Source organism: Temnothorax curvispinosus, unplaced genomic scaffold (genome assembly GCF_003070985.1).
Source record: "Temnothorax curvispinosus isolate PA1 unplaced genomic scaffold, ASM307098v1 QBEX01009183.1, whole genome shotgun sequence".
Lineage (NCBI taxonomy): Eukaryota > Metazoa > Arthropoda > Insecta > Hymenoptera > Formicidae > Temnothorax > Temnothorax curvispinosus.
The window spans coordinates 122,573-145,875 of record NW_020218963.1 but is presented as its reverse complement, the minus strand read 5'-3'; the positions used below and the strand labels follow the sequence as shown (position 1 = coordinate 145,875).

Here is a 23,303-nt window from a genome sequence, read left to right as displayed (position 1 = left end):
CGGGTATACATATTATTTGATCTCAGGTTTTTCTCTGCAGGTATTATTAAAGTTTACTATACATGACAGTATACGCATAGTTAGGTATAATACAACGTATAAAAAAAATATTGCTGCCTTCCGTCTGTCCATGTATTATAATATGAATAATTCATCTCATCGTGTATATATTGACGATATTTTACCGAGCTACAGAGATAATAATACTTGGTTAGTATGCTATCTACGAACGCGAGAGACAACTGAAATTCAAATGGGCTGTTAAAAAAAAAAATAAATCTTTAATCTAATAAAATATTAAAATTTAGCGGATAAACGGGACTACGGTCACTATAAATTTAATCCTTATGTGAGTGAGATATTGTTTACATATGTTGACAACATAAAAAATTAAAATTGTTTATGTTCTGGCCGCATTAGAGAGCTGCAACTTTGTGAGAAATGTCTTTTAAATATAATGAATATTATTTTAACACTATTTTTGGACAGATTGATCCAACAAGAAAGACAGGAGGAGGACCAAGGGTTGTTCAACACCTTAATTACCCGAGTACCCAAATACTTGGTCACTCACATAAGGATTAATACGAAAATTGGATTGTGATAGACATATGTCAAAGTTGATAATGGTTTAATTCATACATTTATTTAATTGTCGTAAATAAATTAAACACGTAACGTACATAAGTACAATTAATATACCTAATAAAGTTTCAAGACAACGTTAAAATGTACCAGTGTTTGGATCGTATTTATAATTATAACATACAATATATGTAACAATAAACAATATCTTGTATATAAATTTAATATTTAAAATATTACAACTTTCTGTCGTCTCGAATTAGATTACAATACGGATTAAAATAAGCATATAAATTATTAAAATAATATATAAACATTGTATCTTAATAGATATAAACATATACACATATATATAAATCTTGTGGAAATACTATACAATAATGACTTGGGCAAGATTTTCTTTCCACTTTTCGATGTGTCGAATGAAAATTTAACTTTCTTCTTTCATCCAATAACACACAAAAACTTTTGTGTAAATTTTCTCGAAGAGATTATAATTGTTATATCCTTAATTCTTTGAAACATAATTTTAAACACGTTCACTAAACCGTCAAAGAAATGCATATAGAGATTTATTTTTGCCTACACATTTTTAATTTACTAAACGACGTACTAACTACTTATTATATTTAAGCACTTCTTTTAATTATAAATCTTAATCCTTTCCCTACTGTTAATAACCTAGAGCAACATTCTCTTTGGCAATATTTTCTTTTTCAAATACGCGCGCGCGCGCGCGTGTGTGTGTACATATACACACTATTTATTTCCGCGCTGTAACAATTTTAGTAATCAAAATATCGATTACAAAAATTGTATCATCTTGTAAAGTATTGGTATTTTATCTAAATTCGGAATCTCGTGAGGCACATGGTATTTATTTACTTATTATCTTTAAATAATACTTGATAAATAAAATGGCATTTTCAATAACTATACACACAGTAATCATCGTTAAGTTAGTACGCCTTCTTATTAGCAAAGAGATACCAAGTTATTGCATCTAAAGTTTACATTCCGAATGTTTTGAAAAATTTAGAAAGATTAGAAAGTAAATATTGGCAAGAGTCGTTCCTTTTTTTTCTAATTTCAGATTTCAATTTTATTTTAACGTTCACGCTCACTCTAATGATGCTGACTTATGATATGAATAAATTACCGACATTGACAGAAATCTGGTCCTAAATTTCACCAAGCATTGCGACAAAGTTAAAATATATCTATGTAAAAGCTTATTTCCCAAATAACTTGATAGTTCCACAAAATTAAGTTAAAAATTATGCTTTTATGGTAATTATGCACACACGTGCGTTGGGTAAATATACACGCAAAAATCTATAATGAAGAATATAATGAAGAAAATAAAGAACTGATTAATATACGAAAGTATGTTCTAATCCAGTAAGGAGAGGATTACAGCGTAGATTTTTAGAATCACAGTAGACGTATTAAATATCATTCTATCACGTCGTAGATAAAATGACAAATTTTTAGATGTTAGGTATATGCCAAAGTTAGATTTACACGATCATGGAAAACTACCACAGAAATGGGAAGAACACAGTACAACATGGTGATAGGCACACCAGTAATTGGCAAAATGTTGTCAAAATCTTCCATTTCTGGCCAATAATACAGCAACGTTGTTATTATCCATTGATGACTCACCTCTCCATGTGAATCTTTGATCGGGTATCTCTCAGTAGCTTACAATACACCATACATTACTATACACTAGGCGCACACTATAATCACGTTTAAAAACGTTTAGAACTCTAGTGCAATGAGAAATACGATAAAAGGACAACACGTAACATATGTAAAAACAAAGGCCAGAGCAAATGTTACCAGTTGAGGCCAAATCTCTCTATCTCTCTCTCACTTGCATGTACCGTCGTACGCTGAGTTTTATTCGAAAAAACGAATTTTGGTGTTAGGTTACCAGCCCATCACGGAAGGAACTCGAGAACCTACCGTAAAATCTTTATATTGAGAAAAGACACATATCTGAAAAGTTCAACACGTTAGAGAGTTTAATAAGTCAAAAACCAAAAATTTTAAATTAAACAACCATAATAAACCTTGTCTTTCAGTCGTTGACAAAGTTGTAGGGCAATAGTAAGCAATACGAGAGCATCATTCAGCCATGGCACGCTGCATTCCGCTTGTTGAGTTTCGTACTTGACGCTACCATGAGCATTTTCTAACTGGTAAACAGCTAAAACCAGTTTGTAGCTTTGAATGTAAAAGCTAATGGCCAAGTTCTCTGGAAGGTTCGGATTGAGAGATTTCTGTGAACAAAAAAAATAAGGTGGTTTTACGTGTTATTACGTGTCAGCGATAGTAACGCTAGAACTAGATTTACTAGAATGGAATAAGATATTGGATACTACGTACCATATTCCGACTCTTGATGAGATCATCAATTGTCTTCTTCCTAGGGACGATCAAGCTAGTTCTGCTCCTCTGAAGGCAGCCCAGGATATTACCTAGCACATGCATAACTTCATCCGACGTTTTAAAAAGATAATGTCTGTCTACGTTGTCTATATGGGCGATGCCTTGCTGCAAGTGGTTAGCAGCATCTTGAATTTGTTGCAACTTCCACGGATGTTCACTTTGAATACTCGTCCTCATATTAACATTCTGTTGTCGCTGCACCTTAAAATTCACTTCCTACAAGCATGGGAAATATATCTCAATGGGGCGCGCCCAGACAAGGCAAGCGACTATACGTTTACTACAATTTACAATCGATCTCCCGTGCACAATCTTGAGAGAGATGCACTAAAGGCACACTTTACCGCATTTGTAATACTGTCGCCCGTCAGCACAGCAACGCACTTTACTTGATCATGCGGGGCCGCAAAGACAAATCTGTCAGTTTTATTGTGCTGATCGTTACCGAAGAGAGCCAATGGGAAGCGTTGAGCACACTCCTTAAAATAAACACGCAAGCGGCAAGATTAATAACGCGTGGGCTTTCGACGACGCGGACGGAACTGAGTGCTGGGCACTTACAGAATTAATTCGCATTATACGTACCATCAAAATGTTTCGGAGCTGCGACAACGAGGAGTGCACTTCTTCGTGGAGCACCCACTCGAACTCCATTTGCTGAAAGCGAATTCAACGGGGCGTTATCGATTCCGATATCGGAGACGAGGGTGTTGGCGGTTCGCGGTATCCGTGCCAAGTGCCAAGTGCCAAGTGTACTACTATCGGGGAAATGTCAAACGGCATAACCTCAAACGCCCACTCGCGAGCAGACGAAACGAGCGGGCACGAAATAATTTAACGCAACGCAGGGACCTCGCTATCTGATGAGTGATGACTAGGGATCGAGCCTCTTAAGCCGATTAGATAAACGCTAAGTAAATGTAAATAGCTTACGAGATTGTGTGCCTCCTCCTTCTCGCAGTCCGCCATTTTTCAACTGGAGTTGACTACTTGACTGGCACTTGGCACTTGGCACTTGGCACTACTGGCACTGGAATTTCACGCGGCCTGGTGTCTCCACCTGTCGTTGCGTTGCACTTGAAGCGCCCAACTTTATACATATGTGATTAATGGACTACGTGTGTGTGTGCGCGTACACGCAAAATATGCGTATCTGTATACAGTGGAATGTATATGGCATACGAGATTTTGGCGAGTGTACCCGTTCCTGCCCGTTCCTCGTCGACGAGCCACTCCACACTCCACTCGAGCCAGTGCAATGTGCAATGCAATGTGCAATGTGGACTGTGGAGCGTTCGGTGGCATCGGTAGCATCACTAATATCTCTAATATCTCGGTATTGATTGCGATTGATTGTGATAAGTGATCGTGAAATATATATCATCGATCCCCTCTCACGCGCGAGAGCGAACATACATTCAAGAGAACGGATCATTCTGCCCCGTCATTCCCGGTTCGAACGCCGTCGCCGTCGCCGTCGCCGTCGCCGAGCGAGTGAGTGAGTTTTCTCGTAATACACATACGCAACATACGTGAATTAAGCGGCGAGTGGATTGGCGGCACGTAATCGCGAGCGGTGTCGAGTTATACGAGTTAACGACTTACGAGCGACACGCGGCCCACGTACGGGTTATTTCACTCGATAACTCGGCGTCCAGCTCAAGAAGACGCGTCAAACTGAATGAAAGACTCGAATCGTCGCCCGCGTGGACCTTATCAATTCGCGTCGGGTAACAAGACTTTATATTTGGTAACGAGAGTAGAGATGACAATAGAGAATAGAGGCATCGATAATGTATTGATAGTGATATGTTTTCGGAAAACAATTCGGAAGATTTGATTGCCGCCATTTCCGTGCTCGATTTTTGCACGATCACCTGCATTTTCGACTTTCGTGATTATTCGACCCGGCGCGGCGCGGCGCGGCAAGATTATCCGTAATTTTCTGTTATTTATTGCAGGATTATCCTCCCGCCTCCCGCCTCCGTGTCGCAAGATTACCTTCGCCGAGGCCGAGACCCGAGACCTGTTGCATCCGCATCGATCTTATCTTAAGTAGGTATACGTGGTCGCTAAATTTATAAGAAGGAGCACCGTTATGTTTTTCTCTAATGGAGGTCAAAGGTCGTTCTAATATCGTCCGAGATCCCCCCGATCGACTCGAATAACATCGTTTGGAAATTAATACGAACGACTTATGTTTATTATGTTATTTTTATTAATGCAGATTAACTTTAATTTTCATTAAACTTTTTATCTTTCTCTACATCTTGGAACTAGAAAGAAATAAGAGTTGGAATAAACGTGATCTACATTGGTAACCACCAGCTCGCACGAATCTCGCTGTTGTTTATCAAAAGCCGGTTTATTGACAGATAAATCGATTTTTCGCTCTTAAGGGCGACGCAACACCCGATATAATTAACGTACAATTAACGTACGTACGTATATACAATCGATTGCCCCTTATATTAAAAAACCTGGTTATCTTGTAATGGCGCATATATCGCCTGAAATTCACGTTTGTTATCAGTTTTAAAGGGAATTTGTGCGTAACGATGCAGCCCCATATGTTGCGAGACGACGTTAGAATTTATTCGAGATGGATCAGATCATATCTTATTTCAAAATGATTACGGCACGAAATTTGGCGTAACATACCTTAAATATTATGAATTACGAAGCACACATTTTGTATATCAAAACTAAAATGAATATACGAAAATAACGCTTGAGGCATTGTATTCACGTTTCCTTTTTATTCCTTTTAGATTTTTTTTATTTCTTTCTAGAATTTTCTTTCTCAATCATGACTTTGAAGTTGTATTACGATCTGCTCTCACAACCCTCGAGAGCACTATATATATTTTTCAAAGTATGTAACATACCGTTCGAAAAGAAGATTGTAAATCTGAAGAATCTCGAGCAATACACTCCGGAATTTGAGCAGATTAATCCGTTCAAGAAAGTCCCCGTTATAGAGCACGACGGCTTCAAACTTGGTGAAAGGTATCGCTCTCTCCGCAGAATAATATAAATGTGACACTTTTATTTAACCCTTCGCCCGTAAACTATAATTTGACTGGCATCGTCCGTAATCTGGGTCATAAATGTCCTGTCGTTATTTTGACCTAGTAAATAGTGTTCAAAAAATCTGAAAAAATTCTGTAATACTTGTATACTATCCTATTTTATAATCCCAAAGTTTATTTAGCGATTCATTATAAGATAAATTGTTTATAAATAATTCTTTATGCAAAAAATTGATAAAAATCCATTTTTATTAAAAAAATCATATCTCATTGAGTTTTAAATCAAAATAAAAAATTCCAACGAGGTTTTATAGTTAAATATGTGTACTTTCAAGAAAAAAATTCTGTATATGGGTCATTTTTAAAAAGTATAATTATTCTGAGGATTGAAAATGGCCTTTTTCGGGTTAAGGAGAAATAAGACTTTTAACGTAATTTTTACATTATTTTATTAAAAAATCATATAAAATCGTCTTTCTCGTAAATAATATCTGATATTTGTCGCTTGATCATCCATTGTACCCTGAAAGTACATGTAATTTCTTTTTACACGTGTTTTCATCCACTCAAATTTTGAGGTTATAGGTATATATAATATACACAATCATAAAAAAATATCACTTATATAAGTTAAAAATAACTGTAGTAATATGAAAATGACGTTAAATTAATTTTACTTACTTGCACGAAAGTCTGGCACTGTCCGTAAACTGGGTCAATAGTGGCACTGGACGCACTTTGACTCGCTGCTGGTCAAGCACACACTGGCGAATTCCAACGAAACTTTGGGCATGAGTTCTCCCCACTACCTACTTTTTTTACGAGGGACGGCAAGCCCCCCCCTTTTTTCATTTCGGCGGTATTCTATCTTGAATTTCGGCTTGTGCCATTTATGACCCAGTTTACGGGCGAAGGGTTAATTATTTAATCATTTCAATTCCCTTTGATTGGTTTAGCGTAGGGATTACGCGATACGTGTGCCGAGAGTTTAAAGTGGACGAACCCTGGTATCCGTCCGATTCGAGAAAACAGGCTACAGTTGACGAATATCTCGAGTGGCAACATCTCAACACGAGACTTCATTGCGCAGCATATTTTTTAGCGAAGGTGAATGCCATTTCTCTGTGTACCTAAAATATATTCTACGCGCAAAATATTTAAACTTATATCTTTTCAAATGTAGTTTCTTAATCCGGTCATGCGGGGTAAGCCGGCAAAGCCGGAAAAGGTCGCCGAATTGGAAGGTCGTATGAACGATTGCATCGACATTATTGAGAACGTATGGCTGAAAGATAAACCATTCTTGACGGGAAACACGATTAGCGTGGCTGATATATTCTGCGCTTGCGAATTGGAACAACCGCGTAAGCCATGAATATTTCGATTTCAGGATATTACTCTACACCGCGTGTTTACGATTTGAGCAATGAGGAATTTTTTTTGTCTTGTAGGATTGGCCGGTTACGATCCGAAAAAGGGGAGACCACGCCTGACCGCCTGGATGGAAAAAGTTGCCGCCGAAACAAGCCCTCACTATCAAGATGCTCATAAATTTTTAAATCAAATAGCTGCACAAGATCCACAGAAACCCTTTAGTTTCAAGCTTTAATTGTAATACAAATAGCACTCTACATATGACGTCCATAAATATGACGTCCATATATACATACATATATATCATATATGTAATCTATTCTAATCGATAGATGATAATATCTTTGATGGTTTTTATTTTGGTAATTTTTGGCATTCTTTGAATTTGAATAAATAAGCACATTTGTATACGTGTTACACGTATTGTGAAACTAAACCAATATTTATTTCGTTTATTTAATTTCAATCCATTTATTTGCCATTTATCCATTTTAATAAAACTGCGGTGCTGCACGTTCTTTACAAATTGTTACAAAAGTATAAAAAGATTGATTATGATTATGTAACACGTAAGAAGCATTGGAACAAATATATAATAAGCGTTATTGCTTACAGATACGCGACTCTTAAATACATGTTTGTAAAAACGATCATATTTTACTAGCTGCTTTTAGACACACATTGTTTTTTCAAATTACTGACTTTGCAGTAAGGCTCCTCATTGCAACCACGTTGGAGTATGACATCGATGATAAAAAAATTATACAAATTTGTCACGTACATTTAAAAAGAATTCACACAATTTGTCTGACATATCTAATATGATCGCAATAAAGAACCAAGAGTCTAAACGTGCAGTCGTATGCAATCATTACACGACTATACTGTAATGATTTATGACTGTAAGGTACATGAGAGGTAGCACGTTCGTAACATTCGTTACATTACAACAGTACAATATATCGATGAGCTTATACTTTCCGTATTATAGCACAATACATACGTCATTTACCGCACAATAGTAAGGTATAATGCGAGGTGTGCTGAACTCTTTGTATTTCGCAGTTCATAATTTACAAAGCAGAACATCAGACTGTGAACCAAGTACCATTCCATAAAATTACAGTAAGCGTTTATCTTACGACCAAGCACACTTTATCACATTCGTGGTGTAAATCCGATGCGCGTGCAAGACACAGACGTCGCATTCGTTATAATTTATAATACATTGACTAGAGGTACATACATTATCATTGAAAATATATGAATATCAAAACAATGACACACATCTCGTATGTCGTTCATTTATCTTGCTTTGTTGTTTTGGTCATTAAATGAACTCGTTGATACTTTACAGACATTACGTTGTTTACGGATTCTCGTAATTTCTACGATAATTCTCAGACGAGTTTCTTTAATTTAGGCATTCTCTTGGGACATTTTTCTACGTGGATACTCCAGTGACGAGTTTGGCACCTCTCGTCGCAATAGAAGGCTGTCTCGCAGCCCAGGCACTTGAACATGGAACCGGTGAGGCCGCAATTAGAGCACTCCAAAATGTTCGCAGTCTCCGGAGTGCGATTTATCTTACCCAGATGTGGCGTTTCGCAGTTGCGACTCTCTTTCCGCGCGGGTTCTTTGGCGGTCAACGGGCTATTTGATGCCAAGATCGTAGTGGGCTTATACGCTGACGTGGACACCGAGGATGCTACCGTCGGTTCTTGCGCGTTGTCGTCGAAGATCGCTGTCGACGACTGGGAATAAGCATCGTCTGCCTTTACGTAAGGTAATCTGTCCAATATTAAATTCTGCAGTTGACGGTAACCGCCGTTGTTCAATCGCGAGTCCACATTGACGACACCGACGGTGCTGACGGGTTGCACCTGCTCCTGCGGCAAATGCTCGCGATTTGTCACTCTATTCGCCGCCATCAGTTGCGAGGATTCGTTATCCATGACACCGCCGATGCCTCCGGATACCATTTCCGTATCGGTTCTTCCGTATGACGGTAACGTACCGCGCTGTCGACCGAAGGAAGCTGCCGCAACCACCGCAGCAGCTGCCGCCGCAGCAACGACATCCGGGATCATCCTGTTCCTGCCGTTGCTCGCGGGATAGCCGGCCAGGGAAGTGCGTGCCAAAGTCTGCTGCGCGGAGGCGGTTAACGGTGGAGGTGGCGGTAACAGTAGCCCCGGTAGACAAGCCGGCGCGGTACTGTTTTGCGTGGCAGCCGTCGCCGTCCTCAAACGATCGTAATCTAAGCCGGCAGCAGCGGCGGCAGCCGCAGCGTGTTGATAGCCACTCGCTGATAACGTGCCGGAATACTTTAGGAGATCCGTGGTGAAATGACGAGACGCCGTGTTTTGCATATGCGCAGGGTAACGCTTGTCGATATGCTGCATCTGGCGAAGCGAAGAGGCGTGTGAATCTTGTAAGGGACCTATTTGATAGCCGCTTATAGACGGTCCGGCGGTAGCGTGTAGGCGAGAGTGATAAGGGTAATCGCCGTAGGGACATATCGCTGAGTGATAGCCAAAAGCTGCGCTACCATAAGGATCGATCTGCAACGGTAAACTAGCTGAATTATCAAATGACGAGATAACTGCATCTGTAGCGGATAAAATCCTTTGTTCTCTAAACAACTGATAAATATAAAATATATATCTAGCAAATGCATTCCCTTTGCATATTGATTAATTTATGGATCTTCTTAATTTTTCTTACCGCATAATTAGACGGATAGAACTGGGTAACCGAGATAGGTGGACAGACGCCCGGTCTCACCGGAGGCACGGCCGATGGTGCCGCTGCATATAATTGTTGCTGACGTTGCTGATGTTGCTGACGCTGCCACCTTTCCGTGTTCCATTGCGGCGCTACGTTGACTATGTTGTTTCGGCTTGCGTTACTCGATGCACTCGAGCGGACATTTTGCGCCTCCACTCCTGGAATCTGTGCGCGGAAGAACAGTAGAAAATTTTCGTCAGTAGAGAATCGATATCAACGAAGAAAAACAAAATTGTCAGTGAAAATGTAACTTACGCGAGCGGCCTCCGCCGTTGATGCGGTTGGTAAGCTTATCCCAGATTGCAACTTGGATTTCGACTTGGTAGCCTGTTTCTTCGACATTCGCGCCACCCAATTGCCCAGCGTAGGAAATTGCTCCGTCATGATGCGGTTTCCATCGTTTCGCTGATTGGTAGTCTCCGGAAGGGCTTTGTTGCAGCTATTAGGCAGACTAATACATCGATTGCGTGAAAAAAAAAAAAAAAAAAAACACTAGTTAATATATATTTACATAAATCAAATTTAGGTTTATATAACACGTATGTTATACTTACACGATACAGTGTTGGTTTGAGCTGCTGACGGCAGACCTAGATTGAGTGAATCCCAGAGGCATTGGTGGATCCAAGGCCGCGGATTGACTCATACTTGACGTCACCTAAAAGGACACAAAATACATTTTAACTATTGAAATCGGATTATAATTATTTTTTTGTAACTGCACAAGCTTTTAACAGCATAACATGATATAGAGAAATCAATTATTCACAGTTAAATTATTATATACAATAATTTGCAAATTTAACGAAAAAATATGAGGAAATCTAAATAATACGTGCAATTTTATCGATTTCAATATTTTACGACAATTTACTTATGCGCATTACGACCATTATTAATCTTAAATAATTTTTTGCAGATTACCTTCTGCACGTCCCTCGAATTTTGTATGACGTCCGTGAAGACGACGTTTTCGCGTGCGACAGGCGGTGAGCCGTAATAATTCGACTGCAGTTGCAGGATGTTGGTTACATTGGCAGCAGGTACTTCTAGTCGTTCGACCATCGTTGACGCTTCCTGTGCAGCCGTAACTGTGCTCGTGACCAGCCTGTTCTTACCATTAATTCTTTCTTCTGAGTTGTAAGTCCCGTATTCCGTTGTTTTTCTAGTTTCCTCTACGATCGACGTGGATGGTAGAGCCTCGTTTGATTTCTGTTCGAGCTCTTGCTTCTCACAGGCAACTTGTTTGTTCGCAATGGTTTCCGAGACCTGTGTCACTTCATCGAGATGTCCTTGAACGATGGGTCTTTCCTTCGTGTCTCTCACGTCCCTTCCATCTATGTCGACGTCCATCGTCGAACCTAGAAAACTGTCCGAAGGTATCGTCGGTGTCGTTTGTCGGTGACGTTCCTTGATATCGCCAAATGTTTTAGTGTCCTTCGAAATTTTCTCCTCGATTTCCGGCTGCTTCAGTTTCGACGAAGGTTCCTCTTCGCCCCACTCCACTGTACTGTTTCTCGGATCTTCGAACTCGGACGATGAAACTGCGGATATAACTGGTACCGTTATTACGTCGTCGCGAATTATCGTTTGATCCCTATCGCTCACTTTGACTTCTTTCTCGATCCGCGAGCTCAACGAGCTGTCGCCTTTGTGCCAGCTTTTAGTAACAGTCAGATTTTGCTTGAGACAATCGAGAGCAGTCGGCTGGATCGCTATGTAAACCCTGGGTAGTACCGGCGGACTGTCTCTCACTGCATCGGGCGATTTACTTTTCTCGTAGTCGATGGGAGAACGCGGCGACAATTTCGGCGGTTCCGGAGAAGGGGACGGGGAAACTCTACTTCTGGATATTCCATTTACCTTTGCAACATAAATATTAATTAATGGAAATGATATTGTATAAAATAACACAACCGACAAAATTGATTTTTTAGAACATCAATTTGCATCCAACGACCGTTTCGCGGATCTGCGGATTTAACGGTCTTCTCAGCGAGAATATAAGTTTATTTTATTTGAGAAGAAAAGGACTTTATACACGAAACACTACACTTTACCCAATTCCTCATTCAATTCCTGTCATTTTACTTACCTGTGTGACGTCACTGTCAACGGCTGTTTTCTCAATTGACGTATGCTCATCCAGCTCGTTTTCATAGTCGAGATCGACGACGACATCGTCGGTGTCGGTCGTGGGCGGTATGGAGGCAGACAGTTTACACAGCAGCTTAGATATGTTCTCGATCTGTTTCTCGTAGCAGTTCATCATCTGCCGCAGCCGGGTGCTACGCTGCGGGCTCGTGTTGGCGGCGTTATTGCACACAGTCATCTCCCGCGAAAGCTCCAATGCTTTGCCTCGCAGTTCCCGCAGTTTCTGGCGCAACCGGTTGCGACGGTACTTGATCTTGTAGCCGTCGCTCTTCGGCGAGCACCGCCGGCTCTTATCCCACGCATTGCCCGTCGACGATTCGAGTGCCTTCTCCGATGCCACGCTGTTCCAGAAAGAGGTAGCGGAATATCCGGACGGAGATTCCGGACGTGGCGTGGCGCCGGTGACAATGCGATAGTTGGACTCATTCCCCTCGACGTTCACCTCGACTCTACGTTGATATTCGATAGCGCTCGCTGAGAATAAAAGCAAACAAGTAATAAATAATGATGTGAAGAAATTTATGTTTCCTGAATGCGCTGAGTGCAAGTTATTTTTATTGGATTGGAACGAAAAATTTGCCAATTATCTCTTGGTAGAAAAATTAATTAAATAATCTAAATTAATATTGATAAATTTATTCATGTAACTCCTGGAAATGTTAATTAAATATTGAATATTTAAAAAAATACCTTCGCGCACAACTTTCTTCAATCTTAAAGGCGGCACGACCTTGTTGCAGGCTTCCTTCTTTTCTGCCTCTGACTCCGTCGTCGACACTACGACCGGTGACGAGTATCTCTTGTCATCCCACAGCCTCACCATTACATGCTGCTGCAATTTTCTTTCGCCTTTGTCGGCCAACGTGCCGGAACAAGTTCTGGAGTACTCCTTCAAAATATTCTTGACGCGTTCGTCGCGTATGTGGCCGGTATCGACTTCGTGGGATTTTCTCCGTTTCTTCGCATCCTTGGTAATTTCTTTCTCATATTCTCTGTCCGGATCTTGGCTGTTTTTTCTTTTAACGCTGTTGATCTCTTTCGTGATCTGTAACGTGTGAACCATCCTACAGTCGTATAATTAAAGCGGATTATACACGACTATTAAAGCTGATGTTTAATTTTAATTTCCAATTTCAATCCACAGACATTGCTTGCTTTCGATTAGTCAAATTTAATTGCAATCCGTGTACCATAACGATAGAACAAATATAAAACCATAGCGACGGATAAATATTACTTGGTGAGATCCTCTAGTATATAGTAATTTTTTAACTCATGCAAATTTTGATTCGCATTGTATTCTTGAATCATTTTCATATAACGACGAAGAAGTCTCGCGTTTCGCGTTTGTTAAAAATATAGTACACTCGAAAATAACTATTTCTTTTTCGAAGGGGGAAAGAAAAGAACAAAAAATTAACTCTCAGGCCAGTTCGCTTCGCTACCTGCACGACATTACTCATGTCTGGAAGAATGTAGTCCGAGCGATCGATGAGCTCGCTCGTAAGCATCATTCCTTCTCCGTTCCCATCCTGCTGCCCGAAAGGGACGTCGTTCAGTTCGTTTGTCAACGAACCGCTCGGAGATTGCAACTCTACTACGTCCATCAGGCTTACAGATTTCGACAGCTTGAGGATCGGCGAGCGTGTCTTCCGCAACGTTACTATCGATGCCGCCGACCTCGTCGGTATCGGCGGCGCTGGTCGGATCGGTAGGGAGCGATTAGGCTGCACAGGGATCACGCAAGGACCACGATCCCTCAAGGCGGTCGCCAGGCTATTGCCCGTGCTACCGCGTTGCAATCTGCTGGAACTGTCTGCTATCATGATGCGAGGTTCTGGAATAGAACGGAATTCATAGTTAGATATCATCGACACGACAGAGAGGACGCACGACCTCTCGACCTACCCCAAAATCGTCCGGGTCACTTAAAAAGAAATTCTCAACATTTCATCACTTGATATTAATTAAAATATCTCGTTACATCGATTTTTTTTTAAGCATCGTTCGACATCTTTCTTAAAAATAGCTTTTCTCGATTTTAATTCTAATTTTACTTTCAGAAAAGGCACGTGTTTTAATGATATTAATGACATTCAGCACGTCATCTTCTTGGAGGCTATTTCTGAGTAAACAGAAGCCTTAAATAAGCATGATGAACACAACGTTTCGAAAGGCTATTGGCTATTTAATCGAGGTGACAAATGCAAATTAATGCGGATGATATTTTAATCTATTTTTATCAATTTAGTTTATAGCACGCATCAAAATTCTTAATTCCCCTGATAAATGCGTTTTAACAAATCCAGTCAATTTTTATCGTAAATTTTTTATAGTAGGATATTTTTTCAGATTCCGTATTCCTTGAAGACGTTCTTCTTATTTACGTTCCTCGCACGGAACCAAATGTTAAAAGGCATTGAAGAAATGGAGAAGATTGGACACTAGAGTTTAATACATACTACTAATTGATTTTTCTGAGAGTAATTATATACATCGTTTGTGCCGATGTCGTAGTGTGCACATGTGTCATCGCCAATATATTATTTAATATATTGAATATATATCCGAGACATATCGAGGCTAAAGATCAACGACGTGTTACTTGGGTAGGATACGTTCTCACCCGACATTTCCGAGCTTTCTTCGGCGTTACTGAATCGTTTCAAGATCGTCTGCTTCCAGGTAGCTTGCTTAGACTCCTCGTTGGTCAGATCCACGAGAACTGGAGCTTCCCGGTGCTCTATCGTGACGATCGCGCTGGATGTGGAGGCCGTCTCTACGTCGCCGACGTCACCTTCGTAATAATCCAGATGTTCCGCTAGTTCTTCGTCCTGCCCGCTCATTAAGCCCCCTTTGGCTTTACGTATCTTTGCGGCAGCGGAGGCGGCTCTATCCTGCTGCAGCAGCTGACATTCCACGCAATCCTTGCACGTGGCACACACCTCGTCCTCTTCGAGTTCCGTCGAACTGGAAATCCGTGGACAGGCCGTCCTTTCTTCGTTGCTGCCGTCGCTATTCTCGCAGAATAGCTCAACGATATCGCAGGCGATGACGTTGGTGTCGTTCGCATCGATAACCGTGGAACACCCATCGAATCGGGATAAGCTCTTCCCGGTATCATTAGACTCGCCGTGCGGCTTTTTACTACGGGATATCGTGACCCTGGGCCAATGAGTTCTAGCGATAGGTGCAAGCGACTGATTGGATTTATCCTCCGACGAGAGCTTCCTCTTCTGCGCCACGGCCAAATGCTGATCGTGCGACCGCATTTTTCTTACGCGTTACAAGTTATAATCGAGTGACACGAGACTCGAGGATTTTTCCGAAAGTTTGGTAAGTGGCACGCCGGAACATCTCGTGTTCCAGTCGCATTTAGAATTATTCAGATGAACGGCATCCTCCTCCCTTGCATTCGCGCGACACGCGTTGCAGTAATAATTACGGTTGAAAGGGGGAGGAGGAGGGGAGGGGAGAGTTGATAGAAGGGCAATTAAGTATTAAACAGCCAACGGTATACTTTAGCTGTTTTGGTCGATAAAGTTGAACAAAGTCTCGTGATGCAAATAATATATGGGGGGGGGGGAGGGAGACGGGAGCGAAGAGACGCTCGCGCTCGCGAAAGGGAAGGTAATAATTGCGAAGCTTCGTGCGCTACATGTCAACCGTTCTGCATGGTGTTTTTTTTTCTTTTTTTTTTCGTCAGAAGTCTTCTATCGATTCTTATCGATTTTTCCTCATACGCACTGTGCATCGAGTGTCTTTCGCTTTACATTTACAGCAACAGCACACACGAAAAAGGGAGAAATTACGTTTCGCACGCGATGCACGCCCCTCTTGCTCCACCTTCTTGCTCTCTTGTTGGACGCACACACGCATTTGTCTTTTTTTTCCTCGCACGGAAATTCACGGTTGCGCCGAAGAAGCGAACCCCCTCGTGGCAATCGAAAATCGAAAAAAAAGTCTGTACTAAAAACTTTCTTCGTTGCAACGTTGCATGTGAGTCAGATGTAATTACCGTAGGGTCAACTTAACATTACAACTGCGAATATAATTGTTGAATAATGCGATAATCAACGTTTAGGCAAAATTACTGGCAACGAGCATGGAAATAGAAACGAGCTCATAGTTTAGATTACGAAATTGCCGGTATTTCGTAATCTAATTCGTGAAACCTTCAATCTATTTTTACACTTAATTAGTTACACTATATATAGTGACATAGTTACAAAGGAATTTACAACAGTAAATTATTTTTTTTATTTTCTTTGATGAAATAACCAAAAATAAAAATATTAGGAATATATTTTTATAATTCTCACTACTTGTGTACTTGTATAAAGTTGCACTTTGTGTTATCAATTAATTACATTTATTAAATAACTGTTAAATTTTATGACCCTATATATATATATATATATATATATATGACGTATATTATAATATATTTTAAAGGATTTTACTTTCTTTCTGAAATGATATTTAAGCAATAAGACGCTCCTCTGCATTATGCTCGTTTGTACCTGTTTTTTATTTTTATACGTTATCTTTTCCAGGTAAAAAATATAACGGAATTTGTTAGAGATTATAAGGAATTATAAAAGGAAATATTTAACCGTTAAAAGACTTCGTTCCCATTCATCGGGGTCACGTCCTCAATCTTGATAACGAAAGAAGCACACAGATGCAAATTACCTTTGCAAATTATCTTCGGCGTCGTTAAACGAATACGATAAATAATCGTGCAGAGTTGTGACATCGAAACGATGACATCGTGAATATCCATATAGATGAGACATCACACACTTAATTTACCGTTACCAAGATATTTATGTTTCGATATATAATTTTCATATTATATCGAAAGATATATAAGACCGAAGAAGACGTACTTCTCTGCTTGATGCACAGCAACGAAGCTTACGAACGCAGACTTACTTCTCATTGTCACTTTCTATCGTTGCTTTCCGTCGTTAGCATCCGCGAGTTAATGTATACTCCACACCGAATCTTACATCATCGTATCACTGCAGTAGGAATCACGTGTCGGCCACCCACTCAACTCGAAGACGCCACTTGATGCCGCAATAAGGTAAAAAACCTCACACCTTACTTTTCTCTTTCTCCTCTTCTTTCCTCTTTTCTTTTACAAACATCTGTCCTCTCTGAGTCATAATACCGCACCTTTTGCCTCTTTTATCTCCCTTTCTTTTTTTCTATTCCAGTTTTCACAGAAACTCGCACAAATCCTCACAGTTGACGGTACCTCGCATTGTCTGAACTCTTTCCGAAACTTTTACAGCGTTATCGTCCTGGATAGCGGAACCCTTGGACGTTTTATTCAATGTCCCGGCCGGACCGCCGGCCGAACATCATTCTACGCGGAGACGACGTCGGTCACGGTATCCCTCCTCCACGTGTGTCACAGAGCTGTAATGTAGACTGTCATGCGAAGGAGCGAGCCTAGCCGGCCGGGCCGGCGAAGCGATAGAGCAATATATTTTTCCCCCCTCTTATCTATTTAACACCACACGCGTGACGGCTGGCTCTCTTTCGGGAGCCCTTCGACGCGACAGACGTATTTCAATTGGCCGGTCAGGACGCGCATCCTCCGGCGCAGGCGGAAGGACGATCGGAGAAGGGACACGCGAGTCGATCATGTTGATGTCTCCACACAACCACTTTTTTTTCCTCGACTCCATCGCGCGCCTACGCGGCGCTACATTCCCGCTCATTTCAGAGAAAGAATTCTCTGAAAATCGATCAAGCCAGCAGAGTTAGGAATTTAGGAATCCTCGAAACTCCAAGAGGTTCCCAATGGATTCCTAAGGAGGTGCCAAGGGGGTCCCAATTTCGAAGGGAGAGATCTTTTTTATGTCTCTGCGAAAAGCATCGCGCGATACTCGATACTTATATTTTAAACGCCTCGATTGTAAAATGTATTTGGTCCCATTACAAGCAACAGAGCTGCTAATGCTTCACTTATCTGCAGTTTTATGCGGTTGTACGGTCGTTCAAGGATTAACGATAAGTACGTGATGATAAAAACGCAGCTAGTATCGCCGTAAAACTTGGCGCGCATTTTCGTCTCCGTCTTGATTTATATTTTGTCTATTTACGTTAAATATCGACATGAATATAATTTTACAATCTTAAATCGTAAACTGATTTAAGTAGATTCTGATCATTAATCTGTTTGAAACGAAATGGTATCAACGTCGAGAAAACTATCATTTTTATATCTAACTAACAATAAGAACCAGTGCGGTAAATCGAATCGAATTAATTAGGTGTAGGGGGAGGGGGGATATTTTACTACTCCAACCGGAGCTGTGTTTCAAGTCTGACAAATCTAATCGGCACGCAGTCAAAGGTTGTAAAATATGTAAAATAAAAATATAAATTAAACTTTCGCGCATCATTTACCGCGCTGGTTCTTATAGTTGGCCCGTTTTCTATATTCGTGCGGATTTCCATTAGAAACTATACTTGGAATTTTTATATCTATTTTTACAGGACTTTGGCTAGATTGACGAGTCTCGCAAGCGCACATAAAACTCGTTCGTAACAACGGCATTCCGAGTTGGAAAAGACTCGTTTCGACGTCGTCGTTAAAGCAAAAGATGAAGTAAAATATAATTTCCACGGCCTTTCCCAAGTCGCGGCCGGCGCGGGAAACTTTTGAGCTCCTCGTCAATACGAGGGGATGAATGCTTCATGCACCCCACGCGAATAATGTTAGCGTGACGCGTATAACCAGGCAGCAGAACCCTTTCGCAGAGAGAAAAGAGGCTCTTTCATAATTTACCGGTCCACTTACAGGTATCTTCTTTGTAGTTCTGCGTTATATAAGTCCGCTTAGTTAGTGTATGTACGTAGTGCAACCTTGTACTATCCCACTCCGAGAGAGTATCTAGCGTTTCTTTGAGTGATACTTTCTAACGCGCGTAATATAGTTTTCGAAGAGAGGAAAGGAGGATCCCGTCTTCGATCGCACGCTCGTCTCGAAGGATTGCTTACGAGAATATCCGCGCGGCGATATTATGTCACGGTGCTCCGTATTGATATCGGGCTCATCCGTTCTCGACTCGGGAGAGAGAGAGAGAGATGTAAGCGTATAATTAATTAGGCTCGGAAATGACGTCGAAATTCTCGTGCCACGTTTAACTTTAATTAACCAGTAATGGTCAATGAGCGGCGATAACGAAAAGCAGTCGTTTTCTTTTGTTGTGACAACGACATTGTACATGTGCGGCGATGTGGCTGATGAATGCTATGTCTATAGATAGATCTTTACAGCGAACGTGTGCCTTTGCTTCGTCGGCGATATCTACGTCCGGGTATATAAGGGTCATCGACATATCCTCCTTTGCGAATATCGACGAAATCCGGACAAGATCGGCCGGCTCGCAAAGAAATCGTCAGCTCGCGCGCTCTCTTCCTGGAAACCCTACCGGTGACGATCTATCTATGCTTATAAACGTATATATACGCTTATAGAAGCGAGTTATCGATTGAAAAGTTTCGTGAGCCCGATAAACCGCGCGATTTCGCGTTGATATCCTTCAAATTCTTGCGAGCGAGCGCAACTGTTGAGCAGCGAAACAGTAAAGAACGGGATGAAGGTGAGCAGTGTATATTTGCATAATTTGAATCATATTGATCCGTTTAGGTGTACGTGCTCCTTTGTTAAACAGGTAGAAAAATTAAGCGCACGCTTGGAGAAGGTCATTTAACAGATAATCGTTCGTCGAGAACCGAGAATACTTTAATAGGAAAATTATCGAGAAAATTGATTTCCACCTCAAGGCTATCTGGATTACATAAAGCTGGCACATGGTAATATTATTCGATTATACATTCTAAATGAAAAAGAGCACTCACTTGATAGGCGAAGCTCCAGAACAATCTGCGACTTTGCTTATCATATCATTCCTCGATGACGATGATGATCAGGCTGTCATCCTCCGAACTCATGGTATATATCTTACTGAGAGATGTGCACAACTGGAATCACGAACTTGCGATCCCATCCAGACATCATTAGCTAATCCGGATGTTGACTTTCACGCTTATCTGCTGGACCACACATCAAAAGATTCGCCTCCAGATTGAGAGCGGACGCGTCGGATTCTCTATAATCACTCAAGTACTTTTCCAGTCACTCAAAACTAATTTTAATATTTATAAGTTAAAGCGACAAGGTTCGATATTTAATTTTTATTAATCTCCATTCTTCGTTTCAACGTGTTAACTTCTCCAAACGAGACAACGTTCCTATCTATAGATCGGCAGACACAGGAGATTTACGTTATCGATAATCCATCACTTTGAGCTGTCCCGTGTGTATGATCTGCCGTGTGTAATTTCGTGTCTACGACGACGCGACGTCGATGTATCGCACGCGGCGCGACGCGACAGACCACGGCGCCGGAGCGAGCAGCGAGCCGGTGTGGGCCGGTGTGCGGCACGCGAGTGTGATCGCCGCGGCGAGGTACAACATAGCAGCGCCACGTGGTACACCGAGGTCGTTACCGTGGGGGGCTGTCGTCGTTAGGACTCCCTCGGATCAGCGACGACGACTTGCGCCCGACGCCCGTGAATCTTCTATTTCGTGGCTACTCCGCGGACCCGTACGCTTGATTATGACGTGATCTGCAAGGTGGACGCAGAAATTATTTATCGAATAGTACATTCATAATGTCAAAAGCAAATAAATGTCGTATATATGCAGTAAATGAGCTGAAATATTATGTACAATCGCGAAAGAGGTAAATCGAAATAAGGGTTGCTTCGAAATTAACATGATAAAATAAATCTTTTTCGATTATAGGTACGTGTCAATAAATTTGTCTTGATGATTATCAAAAAGATGCTACATCCCATTGAAATAATAAAAGCGACCTTGATATTTTGCATATATATATATATATATATATATATACACACATCTTCTTTAATTATTTTAATTGTTTTGAATTATTTCATTAAATATAACACGTATCTTTCTTATTATTATGCTAACAGTCACTTTTGAAATTATCGTTGACGGTCATTCAAGTTTAAAAAAGTATAAATATATTATTAATTTTCCAATTTTCAAAGTTATATCTCTCAAAGACGAAGCCTCGTACCATGAGTTTTGACCCATTCTGTATAAATAGGACACGTATAACGAGTACCTTGAATCCAAATGTAATGCTACTTATTATCATAGTCGATATAGTGCTTGAACACGCGATTTCTATATCTCATGCTTCTTTCACAGGGATCGAAGAACACGTAATCCGTTATCACAAGCATAAAGATGCGCAAAATCTGATTTTTTTTTCCAAATTAGATCGACGATTCTTCCTCCCTTCTCTCGAGGATTTAAACTTGGAGCTAAATTTAACTCATGGGCACGTAAAGCACGTCCCTATACACACGGCGATCGATTGTCTTTTGTCTCGAATTGCTGTTCCAAGACTCTTAGCCATTTGCACGAAACTTCTATCCTTCGCTATTGATCGGATAATTATTACAAAGTTGCTACGCCATTTCCTAGTTGATAGACTTGAGCTATTCTACAATGTATATTTCCGCTTGTGCGATACGACATGCGGAGAAGAAGAAAGAAGAATAAAAAGAAAAAGAGGTATAATAAAGAAGATGATGACGAAGAGTAAAAAAAACGCGATGACTCATGTTGATGAGAAATAAATTACACGCGAAAAGAGAGTAGAGTATATAGCTCGAGTCTACGCGCTATCTTGAATATGAATTACGTTCTCATGGCAACTGATGACGGGGAAGGTCATGTGCAGGGGTGAGGGTGAGACCGTGTACGCGAGGGCGACGCGCGACGGCGCGGCGAGGTTGCAACGTTGAATATACTGTGTGATGCGACAATTTTTAATACGTATAAACATTTAAATATTTACCCCGCAGGCCACGTCGGAAATACGTGGACAGACGTGAATATCACGTACGCAGGGTACACGTCGTCGCTTCTAGCTTCCGGTAGCGATTGTTGATCGATCGCTTGCATTGGGGGAAAAAAAAAAACAGACGCGTTTCAGATAGCGTGAAACACGTCTTTATCTGCCTTATCTGACTGCCGATCCCGTGTATTCGTCGTGGCCTCCGCTTTAATTTCGCTCACGCGCGAGGCGCGTACGCATATACGTATCGATAAGTGTAATTTCACGTGTATTACTCGCGAAGAAAAAAAAGAGGGAGAGGTTCCCCTCTTTTTTCTCTTTTGCCTCCCTCTCCTTCTCTCTTTCACGCAACCATTCTTATTTCATAAGCTAGGACAACGGTACGCTATACATATATACTATATGCACCTTTTCATTATGCAATTTATATGTATTATATGTATTCGCGATCGCGAGGGAGAGAATACATATAACGCGTAATGTTTTTGTATTCCGAATGGACGGCAAATTCTATCGATTCCTATCGCTAACAGACCCCGACTCTACGGATGATATATATATTCGAATATTCGTGCTTTCTTCGAGGTCAACGCAACGGTCCTCATCTACGAGATTATTGCCCGTTATCGCCATATCCGTTCGCGGTAAGCGTGAAACGCGAGCCCGGTAACACGATCGACCACCTGTATCCCCGTGCATAATTCCTCCTATCGAACAAACAAAGGAATGGTTAGATGGTTACTCGTTGGCAAACAGTTAACGACGTTCGCTCGGCACGGTCTCGCCCCGCGTTCCTATCAGGTTACTCCGGACCTTTTCTCACCTTTCGCCGTCCGCGGTGTCAAGGTGCCAATCGGCACGATTCCAGACTATTCCAGAGGGAGACGACAACGCGGCGAACCGATGAGAGAGCGCGATTCTGCATACAAGATCCTGCGGTTCAGGTGACATTTTCCCTCCCCCGAGAAGACGCGGTATTCCGGTAATC

General features: G+C 41.1%; 3 protein-coding genes and 1 long non-coding RNA gene across 8 annotated transcripts; 1 reads left to right on the top strand and 3 right to left on the bottom strand.

Annotated features, from left to right (window-relative positions):
- Positions 1–624: 624 nt before the first annotated feature.
- Positions 625–4,363, bottom strand: LOC112458790 (protein rogdi). Of its 2 annotated transcripts, none has more exons than XM_025022593.1 (6): positions 3,979–4,363; positions 3,631–3,702; positions 3,390–3,524; positions 2,983–3,261; positions 2,667–2,876; positions 625–2,592 (listed from the first exon to the last, which is right to left on the bottom strand). In XM_025022593.1, exons 1-6 carry the CDS (start codon positions 4,012–4,014, stop codon positions 2,524–2,526), a joined length of 801 nt encoding a protein of 266 aa, XP_024878361.1. In that variant the 5' UTR covers positions 4,015–4,363; the 3' UTR covers positions 625–2,523. The 2 variants fall into 2 exon arrangements, with proteins under 2 accessions (XP_024878361.1, XP_024878362.1); XM_025022594.1 differs by having other exon boundaries at positions 3,631–3,803; positions 3,979–3,994.
- A 205-nt stretch (positions 4,364–4,568) lies between these two features.
- LOC112458791 (glutathione S-transferase theta-3-like) lies at positions 4,569–7,891 on the top strand. 3 transcript variants are annotated; one of them, XM_025022597.1, is made up of 5 exons: positions 4,569–4,775; positions 5,007–5,100; positions 7,034–7,184; positions 7,261–7,441; positions 7,529–7,891. In XM_025022597.1, the coding sequence occupies exons 1-5, from the start codon at positions 4,727–4,729 to the stop codon at positions 7,684–7,686; spliced, it is 633 nt and encodes a 210-aa protein (XP_024878365.1). In that variant the 5' UTR covers positions 4,569–4,726; the 3' UTR covers positions 7,687–7,891. The 3 variants fall into 3 exon arrangements, with proteins under 3 accessions (XP_024878365.1, XP_024878363.1, XP_024878364.1); XM_025022595.1 differs by lacking the exon at positions 4,569–4,775 and adding an exon at positions 5,838–6,054 and having other exon boundaries at positions 5,017–5,100; XM_025022596.1 differs by lacking the exon at positions 4,569–4,775 and adding an exon at positions 5,817–6,054 and having other exon boundaries at positions 5,029–5,100.
- Positions 6,510–6,939, bottom strand: LOC112458792. Its single transcript, XR_003041245.1, has 2 exons — positions 6,759–6,939; positions 6,510–6,600 (listed from the first exon to the last, which is right to left on the bottom strand). It is a non-coding gene; the product is annotated as an uncharacterized LOC112458792 (long non-coding RNA).
- An 86-nt stretch (positions 7,892–7,977) lies between the features above and the next one.
- Positions 7,978–23,225, bottom strand: LOC112458786. 2 transcript variants are annotated; one of them, XM_025022588.1, is made up of 10 exons: positions 23,139–23,225; positions 20,277–21,047; positions 13,838–14,229; positions 13,083–13,437; positions 12,334–12,866; positions 11,163–12,101; positions 10,793–10,896; positions 10,494–10,689; positions 10,176–10,403; positions 7,978–10,012 (listed from the first exon to the last, which is right to left on the bottom strand). In XM_025022588.1, the coding sequence occupies exons 3-10, from the start codon at positions 14,216–14,218 to the stop codon at positions 8,852–8,854; spliced, it is 3,897 nt and encodes a 1,298-aa protein (XP_024878356.1). In that variant the 5' UTR covers positions 14,219–14,229; positions 20,277–21,047; positions 23,139–23,225; the 3' UTR covers positions 7,978–8,851. The 2 variants fall into 2 exon arrangements, with proteins under 2 accessions (XP_024878356.1, XP_024878355.1); XM_025022587.1 differs by lacking the exons at positions 20,277–21,047; positions 23,139–23,225 and adding exons at positions 15,019–16,434; positions 17,088–18,891.
- Between the last annotated feature and the right edge of the window lie 78 nt (positions 23,226–23,303).

Coding starts and splice junctions, on each gene's coding strand:
- LOC112458790 (XM_025022593.1), bottom strand. CDS start 4,014: ATGGCGGACTGCGAGAAGGAGGAGGCACACAATCTC. Junction 3,525..3,630: donor AGCTCCGAAACATTTTGATG/GTACGTATAATG, acceptor GTTTATTTTAAG/GAGTGTGCTCAACGCTTCCC. Junction 2,593..2,666: donor GTCAACGACTGAAAGACAAG/GTTTATTATGGT, acceptor TGAACTTTTCAG/ATATGTGTCTTTTCTCAATA.
- LOC112458791 (XM_025022595.1), top strand. CDS start 5,855: ATGACTTTGAAGTTGTATTACGATCTGCTCTCACAACCCTCGAGAGCA. Junction 6,055..7,033: donor GGCTTCAAACTTGGTGAAAG/GTATCGCTCTCT, acceptor TGATTGGTTTAG/CGTAGGGATTACGCGATACG. Junction 7,185..7,260: donor CAGCATATTTTTTAGCGAAG/GTGAATGCCATT, acceptor TTTCAAATGTAG/TTTCTTAATCCGGTCATGCG.
- LOC112458786 (XM_025022587.1), bottom strand. CDS start 15,664: ATGCGGTCGCACGATCAGCATTTGGCCGTGGCGCAGAAGAGGAAGCTC. Junction 12,867..13,082: donor GAAGAAAGTTGTGCGCGAAG/GTATTTTTTTAA, acceptor TTTTATTCTCAG/CGAGCGCTATCGAATATCAA. Junction 10,013..10,175: donor TCTATCCGTCTAATTATGCG/GTAAGAAAAATT, acceptor TTACCGTTGCAG/ATCGATCCTTATGGTAGCGC.